Source organism: Mustela erminea, chromosome 13 (assembly GCF_009829155.1).
Source record: "Mustela erminea isolate mMusErm1 chromosome 13, mMusErm1.Pri, whole genome shotgun sequence".
Taxonomy (NCBI): Eukaryota; Metazoa; Chordata; class Mammalia; order Carnivora; family Mustelidae; genus Mustela; species Mustela erminea.
The window spans coordinates 88281688-88308901 of record NC_045626.1 but is presented as its reverse complement, the minus strand read 5'-3'; the positions used below and the strand labels follow the sequence as shown (position 1 = coordinate 88308901).

General features: G+C 51.9%; 1 protein-coding gene across 1 annotated transcript in view; it reads right to left on the bottom strand.

The window, feature by feature from the left end:
• Positions 1-27214, bottom strand: part of TMEM132B (transmembrane protein 132B) — a 344462-nt gene that overhangs the window by 4127 nt on the left and 313121 nt on the right. Inside the window, exons 6-7 of the mRNA XM_032310581.1 lie at positions 4683-4888; positions 958-1228 (exon numbers count right to left, since the gene is read on the bottom strand). Of these exons, the coding sequence (XP_032166472.1) occupies positions 958-1228; positions 4683-4888 (477 nt within the window). The remainder of the gene's footprint in view (positions 1-957; positions 1229-4682; positions 4889-27214) is intronic.

Here is a 27214-nt window from a genome sequence, read left to right as displayed (position 1 = left end):
TCCACGTGGGAGAGGGACTTTACCCAGCAGTTACATGAGAAGTGACACAGGTGTCTTCTCAGAGCAGTGACTGAACCTAGCGGACAATCCATGAGGAAGACCCCCCAGTCCCAGGCCCATGAGGAAGTGCATGTGGCCAGCAGCCTGAACGGGCTGGGGAGGGACCCTCTCCCTGAGTGCCCCCACGTGAGCCCTGCCTGGCCGCCACCTTTGTCTCAGTCTTGTGATGTCCCCAGTGCGGAAGCCAGGCCCGCTCACGTCGACTCCTGACCTAACCCGAGTCAATAAATCGATTCTGATTTCCGCTGCTCAGTTTGTGATAATGTGCTCCACGGAATAAAGAAGTCATGCAAAATAGGGCATGTTTAGTCCAACGCCATCAACATCAGCTTTGGCACCACCTAAAATAGGGCTTTGTTAACCATCAGTGGCAACGCCTTAAATTTTTTTTACTAAAAAACATGCTGCTGTCTTTCTGCATAATTATTCCATTACAACTGATCAGAGAAATTGTTTTACCATTATTCTAATAAAATACAGAGCATGTATCTGTGGATTTAAAAGTTATTTTTAGTACAAATATAGGCTATTTAAAAAAATTTTCTGTCCACTGTCCGAAGTGTAATATATAGGTAAGCGGTTAACCCTCAGGGTTGGGAAAATAAAACCAGCCCCCCCAGGCTGGACCAACTTCTATCAGTGATATGTGAGGAGTCCGTTATCATGAGGGGAGAGGTCGGTTCTGCTGAGCATTTAATTTCGCTTTCACTGATGAAAGAAGTTAGGTCCTATTTTTCCCCAACCCTCCCCCATATGCAAACATTGATTTACATTAGATTATTGATATTGATGAATTCTCTGCGCTGCCTTTGAGTGTCCGGCATGCACACACCCGCGCTCACGTCCACACACCCACCCCCTCATCGGGGCCGGCCGGGGCGGGGCATCACCGCGTACCTGCACGGTGGTTATGCCCGGCTCCCGGCCCACCAGGGTCCTGCCGCCCTGGAGCTGCGCGATCCTGGGCTCCTCCACCTTCATGAACTCGGCCACGAGGTCGGTGATGTCCAGCTGCCAGTCGGGGCCCAGCATGTAGCTCAGCTGGCCCACGTCGGGCGCCTCGGCCACGAACTGGGTGAGGACGCGCACGGTGGCGTGCTGGTACTGCAGGGAGCACCCCTTGCCTCTCTTCTCGTCGTCCTCCTCGTCCTCGCTCTCCCGGGTGGGCCTGGGGCGCAAACAAACTGGGTTGAACGCGGTGGTGCTGAGGGGCTTGGCACACTGGTCTTCCAGACTGCGTGGGACCCCACGGAACCCGCGACATGGTTTTTCTCCCCACTGTCCCCGGTGTGCGCCCGCACGCTGCCACCTGCTCGAAGCCCAGGAGGCAGCGCCACCCCTGCGGGACACGCCACCCCACGAAGGCAGCGGCAACCTCCCGTCCAGTGTTCTGGAAGTCTGTGGTTTAAAACTGTCCCCACTGCGGAGGCCAGGAGGTCCCAGGTGGGAAGAGCTAGCTGGGACCAGTTTCTATTCCTCTGGCCCCACACAGGCCTGGGCACCTCCCCCCCGGGAATGACCCCTGACACCCCCGTCCCTCTGCTCCCGCCAGGTGTGTGGGACGGTCACCTGGGTCAAGGTGTGAGCAGGAGAAGCCAGCCCCTGGGGGACGGCAAGATCGTCGTGACCCACTGGGGTGTGACAGTTTGGCACTGGCTCTGGGCTGGCTGAGGTCCTCTGCTCCGGGCAGCGTGGCTTCCCTGAGCCCTCAGAGGTGGGGCGGGGGGGCTCCCACCTCCCACCCCCAACTCTGCAGTGCTGGGCACAGAGCAGCTATGGGGTCCTACGGGAATCAGGAGCACCCTGGCCTGCGGGTCCTCGCTGGCCTCTGCCCTCCTCCTGTGGACCCCAGACCCTCCTCTCGCTACCCTGTGCACAGCCCACCAGAGAAATCCTCGATGGCTTCACTATTCCAGAAACTTCCACTCCAGATGAACCTGTCCCAGGTGCTTTGGGAGAGGACCTTGTTTGGCGACCAGTCGGCGACCATCGGGGGACAGGGTGGTGTCAGAAGCAACGGTGGGAGGGATTCACACGCACAGAGTCACACCTTCTACGGGCTGGGTCCGGCTGGACGCGCTCACGTGACCATGAGAGCTGACACAGGCGGACCGACACACCCATGCGACTCCTCTAATCTCCACCCCAGGGAGGGAGGGTGTTTCATTATCCTGATCTTACAGTGGGGAAACTGAGGCACCGAGCGGAGAGGCCGTTGGGCCCGGACACACAGCTAGCCGTCTAGAAGCGGGATCCACGCCCAGGCCGCCGTGCCCCTCTGTTCCCTCTTCCTCTTTATAGCAAACTCTGCCCATCTTCAAAATGGCCCCCAAACTTGTTTCTATTTCCCCACGAAGACGCCGAGGCCCGGAGTGGTTGGTACGTGGTCTACACAGCCACAGAACAGTGAATTTACAGACTTCCATGTGACTTCTGAATCCACTTTCTTTAAAAGAGATCCTACCACCTCCCTGCAAGGCTCCATTGGGAAAATAATAGGAAAACTTTTCACCAGAACCTATAAAGAAGCATCCTGGGTTTCCCAAAGTCAGGGGCGAGTATCTCTTCGGGCAGGTGAGATGGTTTTGTGTTGCGAAGGGACATAGGATCAAAACCTTGGAATGACATTTGGAAAAGTTATTCCCAGTTTACTTTCAGTCCTTCTGATGACACCATAGAGGATGAAGGTCTCTGGCATGGGGGCGGGGGCTGGGGTGGCTCTGACGCTTATCCCATACACGGTAGTCAACCTACAAGAAACCATGTCACATGGACAAACAGCAGTATCTACACAGAGTGTAACACTGACACTTCTTTTCTTCGTGTTAACTTTTACCAGTTGGGCCAGTTTTGACAGCGAGGTCAAATGTCCCTTAAATAAAGGAATAACACTGAAAAGAGAACAATATTAAGATTATATTATGGGGGGGCAGTCTCATAAATGTGATGAGTGAGTACATGAAGTCCTAGGAATACCATATTAATGAAATGGTCCTGTTCTTTTAGGACAGCATTCTATTATTAAAAAAACAAAACCCAAAAACCAACCAAACAAAAAACTTTAAATTTTGAATTCATTAGAAATTCACAGTAAGTTAGAAAACCACATACAGGGAGACCCCCTATACTCTGCAGCACTCCTAGAGTTAATGTCTCCCATAATCACCGTCCAATGCCAGGATCCAGAAACGGACGCTGGTACAGACCCTGAGTATAACAGATTTCAGCAGTTCGACTGGGACACCTGTGTGCGCGTGCATGTGTGTGCGTGTGTGTGTTTCTATGCAATTCGGTCACCTGAGGATTCGTGCAACCATCACAACAGTCAGGACACAGAACTCGTCTGTCCCCATGGGGGAGCCAAGGGCTCCTTCCCGAACCCATGGCGACCACCAGTCTGTTGCCCAGTTTCTACATCTTTGTAAAAGGGGCCACACAGGACGTAAGCTCAGAAAGTGCCGGCAACGGTGGCTTCACTTGGTGACTTATCCGTCGCTGCTACGGGCGTGAAACGGGACAGCCTCTCTGGAGAACAGCTCGGGAGCTTCTTTTGAAACTAACTATGTCCCATTCATACGACCCAACAATTATGGTCTGGGGCACTTTCCCCAGAAGACATGTGTGCACACGGAAACTTGTCCAGGAGTGTCGCAGCAGTTTTGTCCGTGACCGGGCCCGGCTGGACACAGCAGGAGTGCCCCCTCCCCCACGGACAGCTGATTCATCACGCAGAGAGAGGAAAAACCATGGATTACCACTCAGCGCTACGGTTACGGGAATTCTCCATATGGCCAAGAACAGCGGTGGATTCGGGGGATTTATGCTGGATAAAAACACGTCCATTTTAAAAGGTTACACGCTGTGCAGTACCGGCCCTGAGCTAGACAAAACTCTGTTGTCAAGGGGTCAAGTGATGGGTCAGGCCCACCTGGATAATCTCCACGTCTTAAGGCTGGTGCGTTTAGAATTTTAATTACCCCCGTAAAATCCACTCCCAGAAGCACCAGATCAGGGTGTGAGTGAATAACCAGGAGACGGGAACCCTGCTGGGTGTCGTCTTTAGAATTCTGTCTGGTCCACAGTGTGTCACTTCAGACTCAGGACAACTCCCTTCAGTAAGAGCATCATCTCCATTGCTAGATGAGCAACAGAGAGGTTCATCAGCGGGCCCAGGGTCACACAGCTCTATGTGGGGAAGCCGGAGTAAAACTCAGTGGCTTCATTCTAGACCCCGCAACTTCACCACCACGCCACGCTCCATGGATTTAAGCTGACACCTACAGGCAGGGACCTGAGAATGAATAACAGGGAGGAGCAATGGGGAAATAGGGACTAAAAAAATAATAACTATACCCCACACTAGGTGCTTCTTAGCGGTGCAACATGACCCTGAATTCCAGCAGCTACTCCCTGAGGAGGACACGACTCACAGCTCCGGGATGATTTCCTCGTCAGAAGCCTAGTGAGCCCCCAAGTCAGATCCTTCGGAACCCCAGACCCACACCACTGTGCCCGCGGCAGATGCTGCCTCCCCGGGTCCTGGGCCCCTAAGGGCCGTCTGCCTCCCCCTGTGCTCCGGGTCCCAGCGGCCTGAGACCACCCCCCCGCACCAAGCTCCTCACCTCCTGTTGGAGGCCACGGGGATCCTCCAGCCCTTGATCTGGCTCAGCTCCGTGTCTGAGATCTCAATCTGCAGGGGGAGTCTGGGCGCCCAGACGGTGACCTCGAGTTGGGAGGTAAAGTGCTGGTGTGTGAAGTTCACGGTCGTGTCCACTTTGCTCTTCATTTCTTTCCCGTTCACAAAAATGGAGTCGCAGTGGTTGGAGACCTTTGGGAGAAGCAGAGTCTCCAGATGCATCAGCAGGAAAATGCGGGACCCCGGGGGCGGGGGGAGACAGCGAAAGTTCATGAACTCTGATTTATTAGACACCAAGACAACCAGAAGAATATGACTCGAACAGAAGGTAATTTGTAGGCACTAATTAGTGACAAACACTGATAAAGAGACTCCGGGAAAGCCATTCCGTATTACGAAATACTGACAAGCAAAACCATAAACATGATTTAATGGAGTTCTATAACCTTCGTTGCCTCTGTTGTGTGTTTTTTTCTTTACGTCACCTTTTTTATGTACTCAAACCACCACTAATCAAACCCCAGGTGCAACATATTTTCCTCCCACACCATATTTGAGGATGCCTAGAAGGTAGCCATATGTTGCTAAAAACAAAAAACAAAAAACCCAAAAAACCCACGTTATTCAAGCCGTAAGGAGGATCTTTTCTGAAAAACCAAGGAAGCTTTGCACTAGATTCACATCTTTGTCAGAAACTACTCAGGAAGTGTGGGTATGACCACTGGTGCCCCATTGCACCGGATCCCTGAGGGAAGCTGCTGTCACCGGGTTTGGCTCTGCACTCAGGGGCTGCCCCGTCAACGCCCGTGTCCGCCGGCTCCTCGTCACACAATTCCAGCCTCCATCTCGCGTCACCTCCTCCGGATAAACCAGTAAGATGTGGGTGACGTCTCTCCAGGGCCATCAGGAAAGTATCATTTAGGGAGAGCGGAGGAGAAGAGGGTCAGGGGATGCCCCAACCAACAGTTTGTCACAGAGTCACGACTGCGAGGGGCCCATGATGTGACCAAACTGGCTGGGGTCACCCACTGCTTTTTGGGGTGCAAGCCACAAACAAGGACGCACTCTCGACCCTCTCTTCCTCCCCGGGGTTGGTACCCACAGCCCAGACCTCCCCTGCGAGCTCCAGATGCTCAGGTCCAGAGCAAGGTCAGAAACATCAACTTCCAAACTCCAAGAGCCAACCTCCTTATTGTTTGAGATAAATTATCATCCCCACCCGTCCCGGCACTCACCCCAAGAAGAAGAGTCCTCGAGCATGAATGTGCCCCCAGAAGAAGAAGGAAGAGATGCACGCAGTTCACTTAGAGGGAAATCGAGGACCAGGAGGGGCTTGAGCAGCCGGCTGCTGAGCCCTCCTCCGTGCCTCTGGGCTCAAGGCCACGTCCACCTGCGTGTCCCCATGTCCTCAGGCCCCTTTAGAACTGACTGAGGTCACTAATGGGAACATGGGCTGAAATCCCAGTGACAGTGACTGGGGGACCCCGGGCTCAGGGAGCTGGAGGGCAACAGTGCGGGCTAGCTCCACGCGTGGGGCCCCCTCCCCTCCTGCAAGGAAGACTGAGCCCTCCAGGGACAGGGAGAAGAAACATGAGGAACTGAGCAAATCGGCTGTCTTCCGGGGCGTGCCCGAGGGACCCAAGTCTCCGTGACTGTGCCCAGGCTTGGGAAGAGAGCAATCCGAACAAGATCTTGGATTGGGGCAGAAACAGAACAGAGGAGCACGTCCTTATTGTTAGAGCCCAGTGATGCCGAGCTCGTGCCCCTCCCGAGGCCCTTCCAGGACCCACCTGTGCCGAGATCTGCTTGTTGTCCAGGTCTGCAGAAACATGAACCGGTGTCTACTGGCCGTCCAAGCACACACCTGCACTCCGACCCCAGCACGTGCACCCCTTCCTCATTCCCAACAGGACTACAGTTTTACTCGAAAACACAGGCCCCTCCATCCATCCTGGGCCCCGCCAAGCCCGCCCCGTCAGGCTACCCCACTCTCCTTGCCAGTGATTGGCTTAGGGAAGACTGTATGACACAGTTCTGGCCAATGAGGTGTGAGAAGCTCACGTGACCCTGGGAAGGGTCTCCTTGCTCCGAGATGCTCAGGAAGCTGCCCTCCTTCTACCGGATGCTGTCACCCTGCAGATGACAACAGGGACTGCGGCAGTGATCTCAGAGCCGTGAGGGAGCTGGCTGAGGACCAGGCGGACGCTGCGAGTATGGAAGAAGAGAAGGAACCCCTTCCCCCGGCCGGGATGGACCACCGGACACACCCACCTGTCACCGGCCGGCCGCCGGCCTTCGTATCCAGGTGATTCACTTTCTCTCATTGTTAAAGCCGTTTGGTCCATGGCTTTTTGTGACTTGCCCCCAAGAGCTGCATAGATCTTACAGGACAGCTGGAATGTCACTCCGCCGAAGGTGTCCCTTGAGTCATTTCTCATTTTAACTTGGCACTCCCTCACCTGGTCACTCTGCATCTTTGGGACACTGTTTGCCTCTGATTTACCGTGTGTGCACCTGCGTAGACTGTAGTCACACTATGTCCCTATTGCCTACAGCATGTCACGTACAACAGTCCTATGGTGCATATCCCGTGGCTCACCTCCTACGGGTTACACCAGATCGCCCGACCGACCCAGCGCTGTACAACTCCCCTTTCAATACTTAGCACCATCTGAAGGCTCCTGCTGGTTTTCTTGTTCTTGTCTCGGTTCCCCATCTGGAGGTGATCTGCTTGACAACATGGACCCGTCCCCTTAACTGCTGCGTCTCCATGTCTAGCACAGTGCATGGCACACTGAGGTGTTCAACAGAGAGACGCTGGGTGGGAAGAGGTCTCAGTGGTTTCCCCCGGGTGCCCCCACGAGAAGCCCGCCTGGGCAAGAAGGGGGGGGAGCCTTAGACAAAGTCATCAGGTCAGTCACATTCAGAAGAAAGAGACAGACCAGGAGGAGAAACCAAGGGCAAAGCTCAGGAAGCCGCAGGTCAGAGAGCGGACACGTTGGGTTCCCAGCACGAATGTGGCCTTTGGCTAGGAACTGAGATGTCTGTGTCATGTCACACGCGTGTGTGTGTGTGTGTGTGTCGGGAGGGGACAGGAAGACACGACAGCAGGGTCGAGATCAGCCAGCCTCCCGCCTCTCTTCTAACGGATACATTCAGGCCTCTCTGAGCCCCCAGGGAGCATCGAACACGCAATACTGTGACTCCTCATAGGAGAAGAGCCGAGTACAGGAACGGGGACGTTGGAAGCAGACGACGCCCGCCATGTCGGTGTATGCGCGGGTGCGAGAGGGCTTGTGTCACCTTGGGAAGGCCGCCTTTGGAGGTCACTGTTTCACTGTCAAATTATACTTTCGCAGCTACTTTACCTCAGAGTAATAAAGGAAATGAAACGGGTTTCCTTGGGGGTCCTGTAAGACGTATCATTTCCTTCATTTTCTATTTCAAAAAGAGGCAAGAATCGAGTCTGTGTTTCAGCTGCCCTCTGAGTTTGCCGCTCCCGTGATCCGTCTGTCTGTCTGTCCTGAGAGAGTGGACTGCACGTAAGGCTCTTCTCGAGACCCCTCCCCCACCCCAAGAAAGCACTAGAAAGGGAAAAAGCTACGTGGTCAGATAGTACGTTTCCCACAGTTCACACACACACACACACACACACACACGCACACGCACACCCACAAGGCTGAAGTCCCATATTACAATCAGCAAAAAAAAACTTAAGAAAAAACCTCTGATATTCAACAGTCGATCTGGATCAAACAAATTGTATTTATCACCATGATGAGCAAAAATGCACTGTGTGAGAGGAGCAGTAGGTGCTCACAAAATATCTATTTTGCCTTGAGTTTGGACACTTCTAAGAAACGTAAAATAACAGCCATCAAGAACTGCTTTCTACGTACCTACCATGCGTTACTTTTAAAACTAGATACAGATGTTTACCCATTAAATCCTCCCAATGCTCCATGTTAGGGGTTCTGTCCCCATGGCATGGATGTGGAAACTGAGGCCCAGGAGAGGCTGCTTGCTCAGGGATCAGAGCTGGAGAAGGGCAGGACAGGGGTTCGCACTCGGCCCCTCTGAGGCAAGGGGGCTTCTCAGCACAGAGCATAAGGACCTCAGTGCAGCCTACACAGGGAGAAGTCATGGTCCTGCCCCCGAAGGACATGACTGGGAAAAGCAAGACCTAAGTACATACGCCAGGATTTTGTATCCAGCTTACGGAGGCTCCGTTATGTTCTGGGTCTGTCTAAAGGTATGCTTGGTGGAGTCTGTGGTTCACACACCCGTGAAGCCTTGACCACACTCAGACACGGGACATTCCCATCATCCCAGAAGACCCCCTGTGGCTCTTTTTGGTCCAGTGCTCCCCCTGCCCCTGTGTCAGGCACCCGGGATGTGCTCTGCGTCACCAAGCATCAGGTACGGATTAGTTCAGACCGGCCTGATCCTTAGTCCTCAAGGCCATGGACAGGGAATGAGAGTAACACTCCGGGTCCCAGCCTGGGGTCCAGAGACCAGGGGCCTCGATCGAAGGCTTCCCTCGTGACTTCTGAACATCACTCCCCATCATCTGGGGCCAGACTCTGCCCCTGCGAGCCCGGGGGCACTAGGCCTTCCAGCTCGGACAGTCATGACTCCATCATTTAGAGAATGCAGAGACAAGATCAGGTCCGAGGCATCTTCTGATGTAACATAACGTTCCTCTGTCTGAGATCCCTCATCTGCAAAACAAGAATAGGTCATCTACTCATTTAACAAGTGTCTGGTTCATGTCACCTGAGACCCGGGAGCTGTCCTGGGTGCTGGGGAGAGACAGACAAGTTGAGCAGCAAGCAGACAGAGGGCACATCAAGTCGCTAGGTGGGTTTGAAAGGAAGCCGGAGCCGGTGCGAGCACAGGCAGTGGTGACAGAGGGGTGCTCTAAGAATGCGCAGGGAGCCCCCTCACCCCGGACAGGCAGCATCTGAGCAGAGGCCTGATGAGGTGAGGAGTGAGTCACAAGGACGTGCACATCTCTGAAAGTGGAGAAAACAGGAGGGGCAAAGGCCCCGAGGCAGGGACGTTCTTGCCATATTCAGCAACCAAAAAAGAGAGGGCACGTGGGCACAAGGGTAGCCAAGAGGTTGGATGTTACCCATGCTACGCGAGGACAATGAGAAGCTAAGGAGTCTGGAGCAAGGACATGGCACGTTCGGGCGCGGCTAATAGGAAACCTCTGGCAGGATCGCAAGAAGCGGATACCACATAGGGTCCACCAGGCTGGTGCAATAGCGACAGGAGGGTGGCACCAGTCAGGGTGGGAGAGAGGGAGGCAGCGAGAAGTGGCCCAGTTCGGGCTGTATTCTGCAGGTAGCCCTGGGCGGGATCAGCTACTGGAAAGGAGCCTGGAAACGAGCCCTCCCATGAGAGAGACAGAAAAGCCAGGGGTTTGGTCTGAGAACACGGAAGAGGGGCATTGCCGTCGCCGAGAGGAGGGAAGGCTGCAGGAGAGGCGGAGCGGGAAAGAGAGAGGATCTGGAGTTTGGGTTTGAAAATATTAAGTCTGAAATGCTCATTAGACATGCAGATGAAGATGCAAAGTGAGAAGCAGGGGACCGGAGTGTAGCGCTCATGGGAGGGACTCGGGCTGCAGAAATCCCAGTACTCCGAGCCAGGACCCCGAGTAACACCCCTGCGTGGAAGCCTCGAGCATGCCAACACTTAGAGGTCACAGCTAGGACGACTGAGTGCAGGACACTGAACACACGGGGCCAGTGTGTGATGAAGGGAGGGCACAGCAGAGAAGGCATCTCGGCGGGAAGTGACGGAGGTGCTTGGAGAAGTCGCAAGGTGCTTGTGACTGGTTGTCGGTGCTGCCGCGAAGTCAGGTGAGGTGTGGACAGAAGTCTGATCGTGGCATCGGCCACGCAGGACGCCCTGGAGACCCTGACACAGGGGCACTAGGGAGCCCAAGAGGCAAACACTTCATGAGGGTGAGCTCAAGGCAGAATGGGATTGGGAAGTCTTTTTTAAGGAGACCTTCTTTAAGGAGGTCTGCCATAAGCGGGGGGTACAGTGGATGAGAGCACCTGTTCGAAGTGCGAATTACAACAAACCACAGAATTCACTTAGCCTGGCACATGGTGAGGGCTCATCACTAGCCCAGTAATCATGATTTCCCTAACAGCAGTGGTAAGAGTGAATCAACGCAATTGCCACTAGGAGCTTCACCAGATCTGCTGGCGAATTGGCTGCAGACTGGGCTAAGGTCAGGCGGCGAGTGTCCATGAGTCCCAACCGTCCATCCAGCTCAAAGGGCTCATTTTCCCAACCTTCGCAGGTCGAACCCCGCAGCCCCTCAGTCCCACACCAAACCCACCAAATACCCACTAGCAGTGTGGATACTGAGGTCAGAGAAGAAATCCATTGCCTGACCACCCGGAGTTTACGGCTGAGAACGAGCGAACGGAATCACCATTTCCCGAGTGAGCATCAAACGTAAGTCGTTGATAGAAATCCGCATCATAATACTCCGGCACCCTTGACCGGTACCTGTCATGTAGCAAGAAGAAAACGGACCTCGTCAGGGAGGCTTTTCAATCCGGTCACCCGAATAAGAAAGAGGACAAAATCACAGACAGAAGTGCAAGTTAACAGTTGGCCAACCGATGGCAACACAGAGCAAAGCCTTTTGCGGAAAGAAGGAGTAGTTTCCCAGGTCCGAAGGTGGGGGTCCGTGACGACTTCTCTTACACATGTATGACCTCTCTCGTCCCCCTAGCTCCATGGTGGGCAGATAGGAGGGAGGAAGACAGGAAAAGCAGGGGAGGCAGGGGTCCTTCTCTAAAGATGAAACCCAGCAATACTGCATTTCACGACGTATGAAACACTATAGCGTCTGAGATTCTCAGTTGCCGCAGGTGGCAGATTTTACAACTGTCCCCAGCACCGTACCCTTATCCTTTGCCCTCTTGGTGCTTGCAACCTGGATGAGCTGAACCCCAGCGGACCTGAAGTCCCATGAGCAATGACAAAGTGCTTGTGATGGCTTGCGATTGAGATACGGGGCTGTTTGTCACGTAGGAGTAACTAACTGATGCACTCGGTGATGACATGTTGTGAATCTCACCGTAGAAACTACAGCTTGTGCCATGACCGATGCGCAAGAAGTACGGACAGAGAGGATGGACAGCCGCTGAAGGTTCCTGAAAAGCTACTTACCCGACTACGTGTAAGTCGCTCTGAATTTTCTGTCCTGTTCTGTTGCATCCCAATCCATTCACTCCTCTCAGTGGCATTCCATGTGAGCCGTCCCATGCCGTCCCTTTTTACAAAATGCCGGTGAGAGCCCAGAAAAAGTGGCCCTTAATTTGAAAAATCCTGCACCTGAGCATTGTGGGAAAGTTATTGCTGATCCCATTTTACAGATGAGGAGACTGAGGCTCAGTTAGGTCACCGGGTTCGTAGTGGAGAGGGAGAGCCAGCGCTCCAAGCTCTTTGCTGCCCCGACAGTCTTCTGTTGTACTCTCCCGTTGCGACCTCTGATCCCCTCTCTTTATTTCGCTTATTCTTGGCTTTCACTTAAAGTATTCTTAAAATAAAAGGCGTGGGTTATTCCTGGCTGAATAAAAACCAGAGACAGAATCCAGTCAGCCAGGTCCCGGTTTCAATCCAGAGATGTAGAAGTCTGCAAAGAGCATTCCTCCCACCCTTTGTCAAACTCGCGGAGCTAAAGTGTCTTAAACCCATAGGAGAATGGAGCTGTGGGGCTCCAGAGCACGCTGGAATCTGGAGAAAGACACATGCCCACCGGGAGAAAGGGAGACTGAGCACGCGCATCCCTGGGCAGACGCTGCAGGATGCCGCATAAGCCCGTAAAAGGAAATCCGGGTGAAAACTGTTACAGGCTCGCCAAAGACCAAGTAGGGGCTACTGCGAGTAGGGGGAAGGCCCTTGGGTCTAGAAATGTAGGGGAGTCTGTACCCCTGGTGAGCTCTGTGAGTCCCACCAGGCACTTGGGATGGAAGATGGGGGAAGGGCTGGAGACAGCTTCCCCTGGGGGCACCCTGGGCACGGGTGGAATCCCCTGCATCTAAAGGAAGCAGTCTGCATTCGATTGAAGCTGCTTTCTTAAAAACTCGTGCATTACTCTGGCAAAGAGCCATATGTTCAGGTTAAACTTAGACAGCGAGAATCTCCAGGACCTAACGTGCCCCTGTCACGTTAGCGGGCCCTCAGAGGACGCCAGGCTTTCGTGAACCAGATGCATCCAGCTCTCGGATTTCCTCGTCTGCCCCTTCCCTTCGGTTAGTAAGCATGAACACGCCACCTTGGTCATCTGCGCTGTCCCTGGAGCGTTACTGAACCTAACACCCTAACTCCGTGGGACTTCGGAAGCATAACCCGAGTCTTAGCTCCCTCCTCCGCGATGCCATTTGGCCTCCCTGGGCACAAAGCGAGCGTTTGCGTCTAAAACGGATCCTCCTCTTCCCGACGGCCCGCGCAAACGGCAGCTGGGCTCCGAAGTGAACGGAGGTAAAACCGCACCCCACCGGCGTTACACGAGAAGGGCTCCGTTTTTGTTCATAAGGCACAGTCTGTGCCTTGATAAATCACAGTTTCTGAATTCTAATACAAAAGTACACACGGTGCCACGGATGTCCATGAGTCATGTGCGCGGCTGACATGTTACACACAGCAGCGGGGAGCGTGGCGTCTGCAGGCCATTCCGCTCTCTCTCTGCTTGGAGCGCTCGAGGGAAGCAGGGGACTCCGGGGTGTCCGCTCCTCTGGCTGCTGTCCCTGCCTACACTTTCCGTAAGGACAGCGCTGAGTCCCTCCGACAGTTCACGGGCCCAGGGCCGCCCTGGGGCCTCAGCCCGCTCTTCAGCGCCTTCCTGAAGGGGGAGAGGTCCACGAAGCCAACAGACCCCTTCGCCTGCCCCGAAAGGACGCACCACGAGTCTCTGATGACGGCGGGCAGACGCTTACAGCATGTTGTGCCCACAGGTACCGGCTCACACTTCACCAGGCAGGCAAACAGCCGACGATCAGACGCACCATCCCTCCCGCGTGTGTGTGTTTGCGGGTGTGTATGTCAATGTGAGTACACGATATTCGGGGCCGAATGCATACAGTTGAATCGTCAAGAGTTAAATAATCCTGCGATACAGCTCTGAGTCCTCCGGGCCTCTAGTATGGTCATGAAGACAAACGCAAACATCAGGCCTGAAATCGGTGGCGACGTCTGCGTCTCCCACCCGTGGTACAAGCTGCTTACGTATTACACAGAAATGGGTATTAATTCTCCTAGAGTGCTCTCGGAGAAAACGTCCAAGGACTCTGGCTACAGGAACCTTGTATCCATGTCTTTTATCTTCACATGCTAAGACCTGCCCTATTCACGCTTACTTCTCTGCCCTCCTAGATTGGAAGGCAAGGCTTTTGAGGACAAGCATGTTGCCTTATTTGATTCTCTGCAGCCAGGATCGTGGCCTGGGGCCATGAGAGAGACCGAGTGGCTGCCCAACTGTGAGCCCTGCCCTGCCCCCCACAATCCCCCAGCCAACAAGCCCTCAGCAGCCCTGTGGTCCTACCAAGGCCCCTGCCCTCAGGAGACTCCCCGAGTTCTCCCTAAACCAGGTCTGAGCACAACTTTGCACTCAGTCACCTTTCTTTCTGTCCATTCTTTCTGGCTTCCTGAGCTCAACCACACCTGGGAGGTACCCTTTCCTCACCTCTACAAAGCGGTCAGTCCGGAGCCAGCCTGTACCTCCTGGGCTGTCCAGGCCTCTCGGCCAGTGCACACCTTGGGGCCGGTGGGCAGAACGGAGGCCGCTGAGCTTCTGTCCTTTCCCATCTAACACACGACTCCATTGATGACCTCTGAGGTCCTGGTGCTGAAAGAGACCTCAGAGATTATCTGATAGTGCCCCACGCAGAGATGCAGCCTGGGCAGCCTGGGGCCGGGGACTGGGGAGGACAAATCCGTCTTTTTTTTTTTTTTTAATATTTTTTATTTTTTTTTTATTTGACAGAGAGAAATCACAAATAGGCAGAGAGGCAGACAGAGAGAGAGAGAGGGGGAAGCAGGCTCCCTGTTAAGCAGAGAGCCCGATGCGGGACTCGATCCCAGGACCCTGAGATCATGACCTGAGCCGAAGGCAGAGGCTTAACCCACTGAGCCACCCAGGTGCCCAACAAATCTGTTTTAACGGCTCAGAGAGTTCGCACGAGTCTGGGGGTCAAACTCAGGCGCAGTGAGGGGCCAGTGATGACGTATGGTGGGTCCTGGGGAGGACTCCGAGGGCACAAAATGAATCCAAGGGTCCCGGCCCTGGAGGAGGCCATGATTGGTCGAACAATCACCTACAGGGTGGTCAGGCCTCCCTGGCTTGAGTCCACATGAACTACAAGGAGGGGCTGCTGGGCACGGGCAGCTGAGGCGCCCAGGACACCTCCTGCCCAGGAGGGCCCCCTGACCGCCCCTCTTGTTCGACTTCATCTCCTGCTTAATTACTGGCACTAGGGCAGGGTACAATCCCCGCATTCTGCTTACTGGGCCGCGCCTATGCAGAAAGGAAAGAATTCTGGTCCTTTCACACTAGCAGGAAAAAAAAATCTCTGTCCAAATCATATTCAGCAAGGTTTGAGCCCACCCTCCCAAACAAGTGCTTCCGAAACTTTCTTTGCCCCTTAATCCAAATGACACCAGCAAATGAGGCCCGAGGTGATGATTTATTGTCAAGTTTAGCATACGCTTATCTACGGAATGTTTTCATGTTCGCACCTCATCCCCTGACACAGGGAGATTTTAAAAGCTCTACCAACGCTTGTTAGTTTAGGAAGGGATCCAAGCCCTTCGTTTTCATCAAACGGTGCCCCAGAAGGGATTAGGAGCTGTGGATCGGGTGAAAGCCCAGCATATGGCCCTGCCCAGCCTCCCGCGCCCGCGCCGACCGCACTCCCGGAGCCTGCTGGAGAGAGGCGCCAGTAATTAGCTGCCACTGGCACGGATACCAGAGTCACAAGCTTAGGTGTTCGGGGCTTGCACATCAATTAGTCCCATAAAAGAAGAGCATTTTGGCAGGATAAGCATATTCTCAGGGGAACGAGAGGGTTCATGGTTTCCAAACTTATTTTGAAAGCACTGACTTAGGAGAATTTCTCTTAGAGCAGAAACTTTTCTAGCAAAAAAACACTGAATTATGAACCCCGGGTGGACAAAACGGCAGCTGAGAGATGTTATCTCTGAGACTCCAGGTAAAGGGAAAACATGAATGCAGAAGAGGGTCTTGTGCAAGGTCCGAGCCAGGAAGCGCCCGCCGAGACCAGATGCGCTGGCGGCTGCCAGGAGAGGGCTGGGCGTCCCGAGGCGTGCTCCAGTGACCAGCTCCGGGGAGCCCGGCCTGGCTCTCAGTCACGGGGTTTAGCAAGCAGTGCCTTGCCGTGCGGAGTCCCCAGGTGTTCCCCGATGGCCTCTGTGTCCATCCCAGCCGGGCCGGGGCTACGTGACATTCTGGGTATCAAAACTCTGCTCCGGCCAGCCCGAGAAGTGGCCCCATGGTGAAGTTAAAGCAGTTCATGAAATGACTCAGCTTTGTGGAGCCCCCACTTAACATCCAGGGCATGTAAAGGTGATCGCACCTGGTATTCTGTCCTACTATTTCTCACTAATACAGCTAACTGGCCTAATGCATTTCTCGTAGATCTCAGTTCCCATGCAGGTAGACCGTACGTTACCCCAACGATTGGCCTGGGATGCAGCAGCAGGGCGTTGGCTCAATAACCAAACCCCCTCCCAGAATGGGGGGGGCAGTCTGCTGTTGGGGACTGTGGCAAACTCAAGGGAGACCCCAAGCCCGAGGCAAAGGGGTCAGTTCTCCTCCACGGCCTACCCCGCCACACGAGAACCCTGGGGTTGCATCCAGAGATCCAACTTCGCGAGGGAAACGGGAAATCCAGGGTTTTGGTAAAACTGACTAGTTTTTGAATGTTGTCATCTAAGCATATATATTTTACAAAGGACTTTCCTGGCCAAACAAAGCGTGTCTTGAGGGCTGTATCTGCCTCAGAGCCTACTGTTTCATGGCCTCTGGCCTAAGGACATCCGGATAGACAGCTGACCCTTGAACGATAGAGATCTGAACTGTGTGGAGTGCCTACAGGTGGCTTTCCCCCATAAATACAGTATGTCGTGTGAATGTATTTTCTCTTATGATTTTCTTAACAACATCTTACTTCCTGGGGCATACTTTACTGTGAAAATACAGCGTAGAATACACAGAACATACAAAATATGCATTCATCGACTCTTACGCTATCAGTGAGGCTTCCTGTCAATAGCAGACTATTTTAGGAGTCAGAATTCTACTGTGCAGGAAGTGGGGGGCTTGGTGCCTCTCCCCCGGTGTTGTTCAGGGGTCCACAGAACAGGATGGGAGGTCAGTGGTGCAGCACAGAAAGTTTTGATTTTGTTTCGCTTTCCACGCGACACATCGAATTTTGAGGTCCGTGCGTGGCTTCAAATAGACCACATGCTTCAGTGCCTACTAAACCCTTTCTCAGCTCCGCAGACTCTACCAGAAATAGGAAGCAGGTCTGTCTTGCTTGCCAGTGCAGGTCGGCTCACAGTGGCTGCTCTAGGGAGCTCTGTCTTGGGGAGGAATCTGGGCTCTCGCCAGAAGGAATGCCGGAATTGATGAGTGATGTCCACGTGGGCAAGGGTAGGAAGTGGCATCCCTTTTCTTATTCTGTATTATTTACATAATATTTATGAAACCAAAGTTCATTTGCCCAGTGCCCTTGAGAAAGATCATTCAGCCTGAACCAAGGCCAAGTGCAAGCTCTAGAATCAGAGCTGGTAAAGCCTGCAAGATTCCTAGTAGTGTTCTGTCACTCAAAGAGGCTGTCCAGGAAGGCACATGAGAAACCAGCCATCCAGAGGAGTGACCTTCTGATACACAGGCTGTCTCCGCACACGGCTGTCTACTTCTCTATGCATAACTGTGCTCAACGGAGAAGGAGCTGGAGTGTAACCCAAATATTTATTAAATGTTAGACACCAAGGGTGTCAGGAACTCGTTGATACATTCCTCTCTCTCTTCTTGGGAACTTATGCCCAGAGGAAAGATACGCTTGAAACCCTTGATGACGGAAAGTGCTCCGCTGTCCAGAGCGTGAAGGGATGACTTTATTAGGGCGATTGCTTGGGGCTGAGGTCTTTAATTTTTAAAAAGAGGCTGTTACGCTGAGATTTAGAAGTGGTCAAGTACCTACAGCACATTTGGGTTGGGGGCTTGTGGAACGCTACCCCAACGCCGTAGGAGGAACGGAAGTGAACAGAAGAGCTTAAAATCTGAGATTTTCTTTTAGCATTTCAGGTTCAGCCTTAGATGTCTCCGTGGCAAATTAATCCGAGAGCTGTTTAGAAGATGTAATCAGTAAAAAATGAAAAAACTGACTGTGTGACTATAAATGATCTTTTACTGCTGGAAACCCATCCTCCCTGAAAACGGAAGGGATAAGGGTCCGTTTGTGTAACAGACAGCTGAATGAGCCGTTCCGTCCACCTGAGAAATCCTGTTCCTTTGTTTTCAGCTGAGACAGAATTTATACTCCCAGGAGCTGCAAAAGGCAGCGTTACTCTCCGGAAGTCCATACTGATCCGGCCATACACATCCACAGAACGCTGGTAAGCTGCCCATGCTACCTTCCTGCATCCTTGGGGGAAATCGGTGAGCTTCTCAGGGGACTCCTTTCATCTATGGCTGTCCCGCCGCGTGGGTCCCTGTGTCCCACCGTGTGGGTCCCTGTAACTCTCGGCCGGAAGAGGCGTTCTAGCCCTTCTTTGTGGTGCTTCTTTTTATGTCCATTGGCTCCTGACATGAGTGAATTTCTCCACAGATACTTGAAATGTTTAAGAGAAAACAGGGCACATTTGTGTCACTGGGAGACAATTACCTTCATCTCAGGATATGCTTAACATGAGTCGATTTGCAGATCATCCAGGGAGGGGAGAACCCACATGAATTCATACACGGGAAGAGCTCATACGTCGACGCCTGAGAAGCGCCTGATAAATGCTAGCTATCGGCATACACGAAATCGGCCTCTTAGGCTCGTTTTGAACAGCAGATTACCCAAGATTCCCCAGGGTGACGGCTGGGGTAGGATTAGAACCCAGGCCCACCAGACCCCAAGCTTGCCCTCGCCCATGAATGGTGGCATCATCTCCGGCACCAGGGAGCCCCTTGCCCCATGAGCCTGCATCCGCCGTGTGCTCAGAGAGCACCTGCTCTGTAGGGCCAAGCTCGGTGCTGGGTGATGGGGAGGCAGCGTGAGTGACATCAGCCAGGTCCCACCCCCTGTGGAGCTGGCAGCCTGGGGATGAGGACGGATGAATGAACCAAGAAACCAACACGCCATAACACCCTCCACCCCTTGATGCCCAAAGCAGTGCCCCGCAGTAGTGTTTGCTCGGGCCATGCACGTGGAAGGGACGTGAGTAGGAAGACGTGGACTGTAAGGAAAGACCGGCCCACACGGGGTCCTTCGGTCCCAAGGGAAGGCACCCCTCACTCTGCTCCTGCTGATGGCTGATGATTGCTGTGAATGAGCTCCCCAGACCACGGGGGGTACTGGGGCTGGGATGTAGAACAGGGAGCCCATCTGTCTCTCCCAGATAACCATCACAAAACGTCTTCTTGCACGGTCACCGTTAACTCACTGAGAAAGGTCCAGACTCGGCCACAGCAGAAACACGCAGATTGGAGCCCTTGCGCTGGGGCCCAGACCCACAACTCCCCGAGAAGGATCTGGAGAATGGGAGCTCCCCTTGCGGTGTTCTCCGACACAAATCCACTCTCACATTAACAGTGAAAAGCCTGAGCAGGCAGCCTAATTCCCCGATGAGCTGTGCTCGCCCAGCGTGGCCACGCCGGGCCAGACACAGCCCCGAGATCCCAGCCATTTCTTCTCTCACACCAGACGTGAGGTTCGAGGGACTGACCACGTAGTGATATTTGTTTCTTCGGGATATTGTTTTTAGACGTTTTTGAAGTTCATACATTCAGCTGATGCTTGCTGAGGGCCCACTGTGCACAGAGGCTGTTCTAGCTTCAAGGGGATCAGGTGCAAAATGCCCTACGCTCCCGGGGCTGCCAACCCAGAAGGTGTGACGACCAGCGGGTCTGTTGTTGATGTACATACAGCTCGTGCGGGCACGCTCCCTGATCTGGCTCCCGATCTCTGATCTTCCCTCCTCCACCCTGCTTACCAGCCGTGTTACATCAAGACAGAAGAGGGGTTCTAGCCACATTCATTCCTAAGACCAGATACAGGCCCCCATGGATTTAACAAAAAGCACACAAATTTAGCAGAGTAAGAAGCTACCACAGAAGATGACGTGACGGAACTTGGCCCAGCTCCCTCGTCTGAGATGCCCCTCTCAGGCTGTGTGCAAACACCAGGGGCCAGGAGGGATGTGCCAGGACTAATGACCCAAACCCTTGTTGTGTTGGGAAAAACACTTTCATACCTAGGTTCACATCACCATGTAGGATACATACAAAACCAGCCTACGTATCCCTGCCTAAACAGATGTCAGGGAACATCAGGGGCTTCTGCTTCTAAAATCAAGCTCAGGGCCAAGGGGACTGGACATTCATTAGCCAGGGGGAGCCAAATCAGATCATGTTCCCTGCCCTGATTAGTATCTGCACCCCAGAGAGCTGGCATTCTAGAAGGTCCATCACTAAATGTGGCTTATGTTTATATGACAAACGCTTCAAACTAGAAGCCTCCCTCTACCCACTCTGCTTGAGACTGATTTCATAAGGCACGGACGGGCAATGAGCTTACTCCTGAGTCTAAGACAAGGTTGTGCAGCTGCAATTTTTCCCCTCTGTTTTGGAGTTGAGAAACTGAGCAGCATGAATTTACAAACCTCTATTTAAACACAACAACAAAACCCCAACAGAGGTGGCCCAGAATGCTCTTATCTCCCAACCTATGAAGCTCTGGGAGTTTCAAGATATTCCCAAACTTTCCTCTTCCACAGATATAGCTTCAGAACACTGTAGCACTAGGAGGGCAGAACCATGTGATCAGCTCAATAGACACAAAAAAAGCATTTGATAAAACCCACCACTCCTTCACGTTGAAACACTCAACCAACTAGGAATAGAAGGGAATTCCACAACATGATAAAAGACCAAAAAAAAAAAAAAAAAAAAGGAATGAAAAGAAAAAAACACAGCTAACATTTTACCTAATGGAGACAAAGTGCTTTCTCCTGGAGATCAGAGAAATGACAAAAATGTGTATGCTCACTACTTCGATTCAACATTTTTTTTTTCAAAGATTTATTTATTTGAGGGAGAGAGAGAGAGGGGAAGAGAATGCACGATTAAGGGGAGACCCCCCCCCCACTGAGTCCAATAGCTCAACATGGGGCTCGATCCTAGGATCCTAAGATCATGTCCTGAGCCAAAATCAAGACTCAGATGCTTAACCAACGGCCACCCAAGTGCCCTTCTACTCAACATTCTACTGAGATTCTAGCCAGGGCAATTAGGCAAGAAAGTGAAATAAGAGACTTTCAGATTGGAAAGGAAGAAATAAACTATTGTTCTTTATAGGGGACACAATCTGGTATATAGCAAATCCTAAGAAATCCACTTAAAAAGAGTTAACACTAATAAACAAACCCAGCAAAATCACAAGGTACAGGGTCAATATGCAAAAACCAACTAAGTGTCTCCACACCAGCAGGGAACAATTTGAAAATAAAACCACTAAATGATCCTATTCATAATAGCACCAAAAGAATATGATACTTAGGGACAAACTTACAAAAAAAGAAGTGCAAAACTTACACTCTGAAAATTTAAAGTATTGTCATGAGAAATTAAAGGCCATACGAATGGGAAGCTATCTCACACCCATGGTCAGAAGACTTAATGTTAAGATGGTAATACTACCCAAATCAATCTACAGATTTAATGAGAAACTGATCAGAATCCCCAAATTCCAACTGGTCTTTCAGTAGCGATTGACAAACCAATCCAGAAACGCATATGGAAAGTTAAGGGACCCAACAGAGACAAAATAATCACACACACACAAAAATAAATAAACAAATAACAAGAGCTTGAGGGTTCACTAATCGCAGCTACAGAACTCACCACAGAGCAATGGTAATCAACAGAATGTGGTACCATCGTAAAGAGAGACTTTGCGTTCATTAGAATAGAACTGAGAATGCATAAATTAAATCTTACATATATGATCAAATTCTTTTTGAAAAGGGATGCCAAGACAATTCACTAGGGAAAGAACAGTCTTTTCCCAAATGGTGTCGGAACAACCGGATGGCCATATGCAAAACAGATGAATTTATGTACTTAGCTCCCGTGATGCACAGAAATTAACTCAAAATGGCTCATAAACCTAAATATAAGAATTAAAACTATAAAACTTTGAGAAGAAAACATATGAGAAATATCTTTATGAACTTGGGCTAGGCAATTATTTCTTAGATACAACAGCAAAAGTATAATCTGCAAAAGGAAAAAAAAAAAAGACAAAAAAAAAAAACCCAAAACAGATAAATTGGTCCTTGTCAAAATGAAAAACTTTTACTCTTCCAAAGACCCTATCTTAAAAAAAAGAAAAAAGAGCCAAGTGGTTACGAAAAAGGCAAACCACAGACTAGAAGAAAAGACTTTCAGATTCCATAATGGGTAAAGGACCTGTAACCAGAGGAAGAATTCTCAACATTTAATAATATACAGCAAACAAGCCAATAAGAAAAACAGGCAAAAGATCGGAACAGCCATTTCACCAAAGATCGGTGGACGGCAGATGTCACATGAAAACTAGTCGACATCACTCATCTATAAAGGACAAGTCAAAACGAAAATGGCATACACGCGCTTACCCAGTGGCCGGGCTAAAACTAAGAAGTCTGAGCATTCCAAGTGCTGACAAGGATATGGAGGAACTAGCGCCCTGACAACAGGAGCGTAAGATGGTCCAATCACTTTAGAAACCATCTGGCAGGTTCTTAAAAGGTTATCGTACACTTACCAAATGATTCCATTTTTTCTAATCCAAAAGCTTACGTCCAGACAACACCCTATATGAATGTTCACAGCAGCAAGAGTGGTGACAGCCGAGCTCTAGGAACAAGCCAATTGCCCATCAACGGATGCAGGATCTGTGGTACGGCCGTACGGCAGCTGCCATTCGGCAGTAAGAGGGAGGGGCTACTGATACACAACCGCATGGGTGACTCTCAGATTCACTGTGTGGGTGTGGGATGCCAGACACAGGAAGGAACGCACTCTCTACAATCCCATCTCTACAAAACTCCAGAAAATGACGATCCTTCTTAAAGGGACGGAGAAAAGATGAACATTTGCCTGGGGACGCCTGGAGAGCTGGACAGGAGCAGCACATTACAAAGAGGCATGAAGAAAGTTCGGGGCTTGAGGATATGTTCACTCTCTTGAGTCTGGTGATACGACTTGTAACGTCAAATTTGTATGCTTTAAACGTGTGCGGTTTGCTGTCTATCCCTTATACCACCAAAAGAGGTTAGAAAAATGGTCACGTGTGATAGCGGCCTCCACTCTTTGCCTTGGTACCTAAATCCACTCACACCTGTGCGTTCCGCTTTGGGTAAGTGACCCCGTTAACTACTAAAGTTTGTGCAAATTATTTGAGTTCTTCGGGAAACCCAGTGAATCTGATTATGGAACTGATACGCTCTGCTCCCCACCAGGGCCGCCGGGCAGGAGTTTAAATTGTGAGCCAAGCACCACAACATCAACGAGGGTCCCTTTCCCTCCTACTGAACACAAAATAAAGATGTCCCCAGGAGGCCCAGGCCCTGCCTGATATCCGAGACTCGTTCACAGGCCCGACTCTAGCACCCACCCCCCGACCTTGGACCTGAGCAGGGCAGGGTGGAGAAGAGCGCACAGGAGGCACCGGGAGGGGAGGGCGGGAGCACAGGGCTGTGCTGACCAAGGGAGCCAGGCGGGAGGCTCCAGACCCCCTCTGGCTCATTCCAAGATCTCTCTGCATTACGCGCAGAAACAATTCCAGAACGGCAGCTCTTAATTGGAGATGCCAGAGACAGAAAAGAACAAAAGAGCTGATTCATATGGAAATCGCAGTGGTGCTGACGGGAAGAAAGTGCTGGGAAGGCCGCCCTACCCATCCCCCGGCCAACAGGAAACGCATGCCCCGTCCCCAATTAGGAAGGAACAATAAAAGTCCTAATCTCGGGCATAGAGGACGACAAAATCGGGCAATAACAGCCAAGCTGCCTGACAACTTATTCTTAGCTGCCTGGCTCCTGGTGGTGGGCAAAGGGAAGGAAATTCATGCCCAGAAATAGAAGAGCCGTGTTCTCTGTAGGAATTTTTGCCAGGCATTGCTGAGAGAGAAAGAAATCGCCTTAAGCCTCCTTTGGATTTCTCTCTGTCTCCTTCTACATAAAATTAGGATCCGTCTGAGAGCTTCTTGGAAGCCTGTCATAGCCCAGCCCCGACAAGGACCTTTCGCGAGAAGTCAGTGCAGAGAGCCTCGTGAATGCCTCTTCATCGACACCTGTGGGGTCCTGACCACGGCCCCCGTCCCACCCCATCTGCGACGCAAAAGAGTCTTCCCTTTCCTGTCCTGCTTCCCAGGGCGGGAAGGTCAGACCGGCAGCCCCCGGCCAGATGTGCTCTGCAGAGATCTTCCAAATGAAGGACTTGCCACCATGTAAAAGTCAACACTCTTACACAAACATCCGGGTCTCCAGAAACATCTGTCTTTATAACGTCTGTCTACAAAAGGAGCGAAGAAATAGAAGAACGGCTTGTCCACTTTTTGGTGTGATGAACTTGGACAGGCAGTGGACCAATGCTTACTCAAAACACACCGAGCACAATGACTCGGGTTCCTGCACCGTATGACGCGGTGACACTCGCGCCCACCATGTGGGGCCGTGCGGGTGGATCGCGGTGCTGTGTCTGAAACAAGCAGAACGGAGTCTGGCACGGTGTCGCTGGGTGTGTTAGCCTGTGTGGCTGTGACTGTCCACTCAGATAGACCCTAGGGACAGGACCCCCATGGGACATAGACCCTGCTCTCAAGCGGCAGACGTACCACCATGCACAAGGATGGGCTATGAGACAAGTCCCTAATACGTGTATCCACCTGGGGACCCATGGAGGGGGGGACCCGTGGGGTGCATAAAAGCCTGAATGAGATGATGCATGGAGTGGGGGGTCCTGAGCAAAAACCAGAGGACAGCGGGACGTCCAGAGGTGCAGGGGACGGGGAGGGGAGCTGGGCACAGGAAACAGCATGAGCACAGGAAGAAGATGTGCAGAACTCCAGAGAGGAAGGCAGAATCTGAGGAGAGAGACCAAGTCCAGATGAGCCCCTGGATCCAACGTTGCCTGAAGCCACCCCTGCTCTATTAGTTGCACAACTCAATACATTGGCCCTTTGTTGGCTTAAGACAGTGGATTTGGGTTTCTGTGACTTGAAACCAAATGAAAACAAGACAAAACAAAACCCATGAGTACAGGATGTCAACACTACTGACCCACTAGCCACTACCTACCACACCTGTCCAAGCCCCTCCAGTGACACCAGCTCCAAAGTGTTTCTCCAAGGACCATGTTCAGGGCACACCAACCTTCCAGCTTATCCACTCTACAAATCCAACCACCTCGGGGAACATGGGCTCACATGGCCTTTTGTAGGTGCTGCCAAACCCAGAAAAGGAGCTTCTCCATCAAAGTTGGTGTCCTCCACAGGGGACACTGGGTTCTCTTGGTGACCAGCTCCCCACACATTGCTCAGCAAGTAGCAGAAAACTCTGCATTTTTTTACCCACTTCCACCGCCTTTCCTTACCCTTCTCAGACAAACTCTGGAAACAAGATCCTTCCCTGGGGTAGAGAAGGCTTTAAAATGTTAAAGCCCTTTTATGAGGTCTTTAGCATCTCATTATCACAAGTCCAGCCAACACCGGGAGGCTGAGAACCTAATTATGGCAGCCAAAAGATGGAGGGCACCATCTTCAAGACCAGCATGAGCTTACATCGATTTCTCTCCGCGCCTGGAGGAGTTCCTCCCCCGCTGACTGAGGTGTGGCTGGCTGCTGGGGTTCCAGAAACAGGACTTCTCTGACAAACAGTGCAATTGGCGACACATGAGAACATGAGGCCATCACTGAGTCAGAAGGATAGACAGTCAGGGATTAAATCATAATTACAACATGGAAATTGCTTTTTTTTTCCCTTCCTCTGAAGACCTTTCAAGAAACTTAGCAAAGACAAGAAAATATGTTATGGGGGGGGGCATAAAGAACCTCCCCCAAGATATCTATGCCCTCCTCCCCAGCACCTGGAAATGTGGTACCTTACAGTGATACCTTTGTAGGGGGGTAACCTGTGGCCCCGAAGTGCTCTGTCCAAGTTCTAGTAGCCCCTGCTACCTGGGAACATGACCTTATCTGGCAACGGGTGTTTGAAGATGTAATGAAGGATCCCGAGATAAGATCATTCTGAGTTCAGGTGGCTCCTCACTCCACTGACCAGCACCCTTATAAGAGAAGAAGGCCATATGGAGATGCAAAGGCAAGACCCAGTGAAGACGGAGGCAGAGACCGGAGAAGGGACACAGCCACAAGGCCAAGGACACGGGAGCCACGAGAAGCTGGGAAGAGGCAGGAGGGATCCTCCCCTAGAGCTTCTCCAGGGAGTGGACTCCTGTCAATACCTTGATTTCAGACTTCTGGCCTCCAGATCTCGGAGAAAATAAATGTACGTTGCTCTAAGCTACTGAGTTTGAGGAAACTTATTCCGGCTGCTCTAGAAAACACACATACACACACAGGAAAGTTAATTCATTTAAGGATTTGAGATGAAAGATTAGCCTGAGTCATCTGGGTGGGCCTAATGTAATCACCAGAGTCCTCGGTAAAGAGAGGCAGGAGGGTAGAGTCGGAAACAGGATAACAGAACCAGAGGCAGAGAGGGAGAGGGAGAGGGACAGCAGGGTAGAAAGAGGCTCCAGTGCTGACTGGAGACGGGGGAGCGTCCACAGCCAGCAATGCAGGGGCCTCTAGAAGCTGGAAAACGCAAGGAGGCAGGAATGCAGCCCCAAGGACCCACTTTAGACTCCTGACCCGTACAGTAAGATAACAAAAGTGCTTTAAGCTACAAGGTTCACAGAAATTTGTTACAGCAGCAAGTGGAAACTAATACACCACCTTCCAGGTGATGAGGAGGAAACATTCGACAAACATCACAGATTTCTGGATCAGAAAACCCCAGAATGAGGCTCTGCTCCTAGTCATGGGGGGTCAGACAATGACCATTCCAGATGACCAGGGGCCACTGCCTGGGAACTCTGTCCTCACATTCACTGCCCCAGGGACTTACTCACCTGTCTACGTGCCCGCTCCTCGTGTACAAAGCAATAGTAGGATCACCCGCCTTGAAGTCTTGTTGTGAAGACAAGACGGTCCC